The sequence below is a fragment of the Callorhinus ursinus genome, unplaced genomic scaffold (genome assembly GCF_003265705.2).
Source record: "Callorhinus ursinus isolate GAN/ISIS: 27379988/994484 unplaced genomic scaffold, GSC_fseal_2.0 scaffold146, whole genome shotgun sequence".
Lineage (NCBI taxonomy): Eukaryota > Metazoa > Chordata > Mammalia > Carnivora > Otariidae > Callorhinus > Callorhinus ursinus.
Window position 1 is genome coordinate 227,263 of NW_027397208.1, and position 6,666 is coordinate 233,928.

General features: G+C 43.7%; 1 protein-coding gene across 1 annotated transcript; it reads left to right on the forward strand.

The window, feature by feature from the left end:
* Window positions 1-325: 325 nt before the first annotated feature.
* GSPT2 (G1 to S phase transition 2) lies at window positions 326-2,865 on the forward strand. Its single transcript, XM_025855493.2, has 2 exons — window positions 326-439; window positions 546-2,865. Exon 2 carries the CDS (start codon window positions 557-559, stop codon window positions 2,438-2,440), a length of 1,884 nt encoding a protein of 627 aa, XP_025711278.1. The 5' UTR covers window positions 326-439; window positions 546-556; the 3' UTR covers window positions 2,441-2,865.
* Window positions 2,866-6,666: the final 3,801 nt, after the last annotated feature.

Sequence of the window (6,666 nt, forward strand, 5' to 3'; positions counted from 1 at the left end):
TAATGTCTTCCTTTGGTTGCTGGGTTTCTGGGTAGTTAACCCATCTCCTGCCTCCATTTGTTCAAGAGCCATTCTCGTTTTTACTTGGATCTTTGAGTAGAATTGTAAATCAGGTGTGCCAGTCTAGGTTTAATCATTACACCGTCAAATTGCTCTCCCAGATCGTGTGAACAAAAATGAATGGAAAATTTCGTTTTACAAATCCTACTTTTGGACTCAGCCCATGGCTGAGAACTAAGGAGGCGAGCGTACGGATGGCAGCGAGGGGTCAATCCACGCCCCGCGTTGGGTCGGCGGTGGAGGAGTCGGAAGTGGTTGGGGTTTGGGGGAGGAGATCCGCTCACACACAAGAGGAGAGGGTTGAGCCGCCATATCTGCTGCCGCTGCCGCAGTTGCGAATGCAGTGTTGGGACTTAGCTGCCGCCGCGCTGCCGCTAAGGTTCGTGTCGCTCCCCCTTGGCACTTCGCTCTTGCAGCCTTACCCCTTGGCGGCGTACCCGCTCCTTCTGGCGTGTTAACCCCGCTCCCTCCCCGCCACCCATCAGGTCCTCAGACCATGGATCCGGGCAGCAGCAGCAGCGACTCGGCGCCCGACTGCTGGGACCAGGTGGACATGGAAGCCCCGGGTTCGGCGCCGAGCGGAGACCGAGCCTCCTCGGCGGTTGCCGAGGCCCAGCGGGAGCATCTCAATTCGGCCTTCAGTCGTCAGCTCAACGTCAATGCCAAACCCTTCGTGCCTAACGTACACGCCGCGGAGTTCGTGCCGTCCTTTCTGCGGGGCTCGGCCCAGCCGCAGACCCCCCCGGCCGACATCACCAGCATCGATGAAACCTGCACCGGCGCGGGCGACCCTCAAGGTAAAAGGCTGGGACGGGGGGCACCTGTGGAACATTCCAAAGAGGAACAGTTAGTGTTGCATGAAGGTTCCAATTCAGCCGTTACCATGGAACTTTCAGAACCTGTTGTAGAAAATGGAGAGGTGGAGATGATCCTAGAAGAGTCATGGGAGCACAATAAAGAAGTAAGTGAAGCTGAGCCAGGGGGTAGTTCCTTGGGAGATTCAGGGCCCCCAGAAGAAAGTGGCCAGGAAATGATGGAGAAAGAGGAAATGAGAAAATCTAAATCTGTGTTCGTGCCCTCAGGTGCTCCTAAAAAAGAACACGTAAATGTGGTATTCATTGGGCACGTAGATGCTGGAAAGTCAACCATTGGAGGACAAATAATGTTTTTGACAGGAATGGTTGACAAAAGGACACTTGAGAAATATGAGAGAGAAGCTAAAGAAAAAAACAGAGAAACTTGGTATTTGTCCTGGGCCTTAGATACAAATCAGGAAGAACGAGACAAGGGTAAAACAGTAGAAGTGGGTCGTGCCTATTTTGAAACAGAAAAGAAACATTTCACCATTTTAGATGCTCCTGGACACAAGAGTTTTGTCCCAAATATGATTGGTGGTGCTTCTCAAGCTGATCTGGCTGTACTGGTAATCTCTGCCAGGAAAGGAGAATTTGAAACTGGATTTGAGAAAGGTGGACAGACAAGAGAACATGCGATGTTGGCAAAAACAGCAGGGGTAAAACATTTAGTAGTGCTTATTAATAAGATGGATGATCCCACAGTTAATTGGAGCAGCGAGAGATATGAAGAATGTAAAGAAAAACTGGTGCCCTTTTTGAAAAAAGTCGGCTTTAGTCCCAAAAAGGACATTCACTTTATGCCCTGCTCAGGGCTGACGGGGGCAAATATTAAAGAGCAATCAGATTTTTGCCCTTGGTACACTGGATTACCATTTATTCCGTATTTGGATAACATGCCAAACTTCAGCAGATCAATTGATGGACCAATTAGACTGCCGATTGTGGATAAGTACAAGGATATGGGCACTGTGGTCCTGGGAAAGCTGGAATCAGGGTCCATTTTTAAGGGCCAGCAGCTTGTGATGATGCCAAACAAGCACAATGTGGAAGTTCTTGGAATTCTTTCTGATGATGCTGAAACTGATTATGTAGCCCCAGGTGAAAACCTTAAAATCAGACTGAAGGGAATTGAAGAAGAAGAGATTCTTCCAGGATTCATACTTTGTGACCCTAATAATCTGTGCCATTCTGGACGCACCTTTGATGTTCAGATAGTGATTATTGAGCACAAGTCCATCATCTGCCCAGGCTATAATGCGGTGCTGCACATTCATACTTGTATTGAGGAAGTTGAGATAACAGCCTTAATCTCCTTGGTAGACAAAAAGTCAGGAGAGAAAAGTAAGACACGGCCCCGCTTCGTGAAACAAGATCAAGTGTGCATTGCCCGTTTAAGGACAGCAGGGACTATCTGCCTTGAAACATTCAAAGATTTTCCTCAGATGGGTCGTTTTACTTTAAGAGATGAGGGTAAGACCATTGCAATTGGAAAAGTTCTGAAACTGGTCCCAGAGAAGGACTAAGCAGTTTTCTGGATGCCCCTGCACAATACTGTGAGAATTAACTACAAAAGTTCACCACTTTCTCTTATTTACTGCCCATTGACAGACTTTTCTTCATATTTTGCAAAGAGAAAATTCACAGCAAAAATCCGTGTTTTGTCAGCTTTCTCATGTTGAGATCTCAGTTATGTCACTGTTGAATTGACCCACAACTTTCCTCCTCCTATGCCATTTTGCTTCCTTGGACAGAACCAGTAATAGCTCTGTTAAGTGATGTGGGTGTAATTGTCTATAACAATGAAAAATTAATATATTTTTTAATTTTTCATTTTCTCTTAGGCTATTTAGACAACCCTTGTTCCACGCAGATCAGAGTGTGTCAGTGTGTGTGTACATGTTAAAAAGACAACTAACATGTCAATAAAATATTCCATTTGAAACTCTTATTGGTATCTGAAATGCTTTTGAATATTTTTAAAAATTTGTACATAATAGTATTCAATTAGCTTTTTTACTTTCTCAAGTCATTGAACACATCATACTACTTGGGCTTTTATTTTATTTTATTTTTTTAAAGATTTTATTTATTTGACAGAGAGAGACACAGCGAGAGCAGGAACACAAGCAGGGGGAGCAGGAGAGGGAGAAGCAGGTTTCCCGCCGAGCAGGGAGCCCGATGCGGGGCTCGATCCCAGGACCCTGGGACCATGACCCGAGCCGAAGGCAGCTGCTCCATGACTGAGCCACCCAAGCACCCCTACTTGGGCTTTTAAATACTGTCCTCCACTCACTGTTTTGAAAGAAGCATTTACAAACAATGCACAGGTGTGTCTTAAAAGAAGATTTTTCATTCGGAAAAAAAATTTGTTTGAGGGCTTTTCCCTGGGAACTTTGTTTTCTCTGTTCAATTCGAATCAATAAAGGAGCTCTTCTGTCTCCCCACTTGTGATTTGGAGAAGAAAGCATTGGCCACATTACAAGTGTACCTGGGGATTCAGACCGTATGTTGACTAAACTCTTATCCATACTCCATCATCTGACCCTTTGCTTTGTTCACCATGGGACTTGTGATGCGGGATACAACAGGATAGGGGGCATGACTGTTGAGAAGATACATGCTTGCAATAGGGCTGTAAGTCATTTCCTGAAAAGTAAGGGTTAGTGTGGGCCCCGAGATGGGAAATTAGCCCCTTCCACCTTTGTATTCTTCCATGCTTGGAGTTGGTAGGAAAGGTGGAAGGTCATTTTTACAATCAGATCACAACCCACTTTTGAGTCAGAGACACTAGACTTGTCTCTGAACAGTGTATTAAGGAAAACATCCAATTCTCCATCCTGAGGTGGCTGCTTTGATTGCTGGGACAGCGGCTTTATAACCTACATAACTACAGCTGCAAGAGCTTTCAGTCTTGGTAAGTGGGTAGTGACCCAATGTAAACACCTGCCCAATGGTGGGCAGGGCCTGTTCTTCACACTCATGGGATGGTTGGAAAGGGGTGGAGACTGGCTGCCAGAACAACCTGGGCCCATGCTTAGGCAAGGTATGCCATGGTCCCTTGGTTTGTGTACCCATGTTCCTCCAGGATTTCTAACCTGTCAGAGATAGCCACAGGTCTTTTCAGAGCATCAATAGCATGGTTCTGTGAATCATCCATCATAGATCTTCAGGGGCACCCACATGGGAAACAAGGATTTTTCTTTTGTCCTATGTCAGCTAACCTAATCCACATGGATACACCTCATACCCAGTCCTTCAATAATAGAATGTCAGTGGCAAGAATTTCATCTTTATTTTAGATTCCTTCTCTTGCCTCTGTGCTCTGAATTTTGTACAAAACACAGACCAATTCAGTGTCTTGCTGAAGTTTTGCCCTGCAGCCACTTAAAAAAAGTATTTCTGGTGTTGCATCAACCTCATTTTTTCAGAATTTTAGTAGTTTACCAATAGGATTATTGCAGACATCTTTCACTAATAGGCCAAAGCCACAAGCAGGACAGAACTTTTTCTCCATCCAATTTGGATAATTTCCTCTCAAAAACTGGCTCCTAAATGTCTTTCTCAATAGCCAGTTAAATAGCAAATTCTCCACCAGGAGCTCTGAACTGTGTGTGTGTGTGTGTGTGTGTGTGTGTGTGTGTGTGTGTGTGTGTGCGCGCGCGCGCGCGCGCGCGCGTGCGCGCGCATGCGTGTATACATACTTCAGAGACCAGGACATAAACCTCTGGAAATAGATTTCAGAAACCAGTTCTTTTCATTTCAGTGAGAAACAGATCATCCAGGTGATTGGAGACACCAGACTGGCTCTTTAGGAAACTGGATATAAACTCATGGTAACATTTCTAACTTCCTGAATACCGTCCTTTCTAGTTCTTGTTGTCTGATGGTGGTCTCTGATACTGCAAACGTGGGGCTGTTCACAAACAAAACACTTAGTTCTCCCTAGGGCATACTGAGCACTGTCCTTTCAGAGGTCCCCTGTTGCCTCCATTTCAGGCCAGTTTAACTTAACTGTCTTCAGAGCTTCATCTGGCAACCAAGATAATGTAGAATCTCCCCAAGCCAGGCTGCATGCTGTAAAAACATTATGAACTTCCTGCTTAAGGCTTTCTCAATAAATGTCTACCCATTGGCTCTTGGCAGTTTTTCTCCCAAACCTCTTCCTTTATTTCTCTGGTCATTATGGGACAAATCTGAAATTCAGGGAAAGGGGCCAGCTTATTCTGTATTTCAGCAGAGACCCAAAAAGGAAAGAAAAGGGAAGGTTTGGACTGGGTAGAAGCTAGCAGACCTCCCACATTACTCATTTTGAGCATCTTTCTCTGGTACCCAGAACAAACTGCCAGTGCTTTTAATACTATGGTTACTGTTCCTGTCTTCAAAAGACAAATCCTTTTTCCAAAATAGACACTCCTTTCACAATTTCTTGACTCTGTTTTACTACAATGCAAGAACCTGCTTTTATAAAGTTTACTTATAAACATTTTGCAGTTCAAATATTCAACTCATTTTAGTTAAAATGGACTGTTTTTCAGCGGGGAGATGATTAGTTACCACTTCATGACCATTAAAAAAGAAACTCTCCAAGGACCATGGAAGTTCTGCCAAGACCTGAGCATTTAAACATGTTCACATTGATCCGGATTTTATGTTTATGTTTAAAGGGGTTCTTTTGATATTTTCTGTTGAGACTGTTGGTATATTTCCATTTGTTCTAGTTTTCAGTTACAATATCCGCTTTACTTACCCTTAAAAATATTGTATGGTTTCTTTTATAAGAAAGTTTGGTTTTTTATTTTATGGTTTCTTTTATAAACTCTAAGAATCAGCCATCAATAAAAAGTTCAGCAAAGCCCCTTATTTTCTACAGATTCCGATTAAACAACCAGAATTTACCTACACAGAAAATTTGAAGACGTTTCTCAGCCATCTAATGAAGGTTCTCTTTGCTGAACTTCAAAAGTCTAAGCAGAGAATATTGTCCCCCAATTTTAGCATGAAAGGGCAAAAACAAACAAAAAGACTTGTCCATAGGCTGCTGTACACAATCAAGTCAGTATATCTCTCACTTGATACACTATGTATCCAATATGTATCTATGTAAAGCTCTTCTTTCATATTTGGTACACTTAGTGAAAGGCTTCCTAAAGTCTCTAAGAGAGACTTGGATGAATTATCTCCTCCAGAGAGTGCTTTTACTAGCTCTGCCAGTGACCTTTTGCCACACCAATAAATTCACAGAATACATTGTCACATGGCAAGTGACTAAGACAGACCCCAAATGGCTTCTGCAGGTTTAACTGACAGTCCCTGGATTAAAGGTTAGTGTTTGATTTCTACCTTTGGCTTTCTTTTGGCACCTTGCTTTAACTGATTTTCATGTAACATATATTATTTAGCTTTCTAAACTGCTTTAGCCTCTTTTGCCAGTTTGGAAGGGTATATGTGAATAGGTTAAATAAAATGTATTAATACATTTTTTAAACATCTAAAGGCTTATCTCTGAATGGTGCCAATGACAGAATGCTCTATCCCCATCCGTGTTCCTCAGTGCGTGCTAAGGCAAAAAGAACTGTGGTCTGAAATAGTAGATGAGCTGCAACTATGCATTTCACACATTTAAGAAGGGCACACAGGGGACACCTGGGTGGTTCAGTCGGTTAAGCGCCTGCCTTCGGCTCAGGTCAGGATCCCAGGTCATGTGCCCCATATCAGGCTCCTTGCTCAGTGGGGAGCCTGCTTCTCCCTC

What these genes read in the sequence shown, in the direction of transcription:
- GSPT2 (XM_025855493.2), top strand. Translation starts at nt 557, where the DNA reads ATGGATCCGGGCAGCAGCAGCAGCGACTCGGCGCCCGACTGCTGGGAC.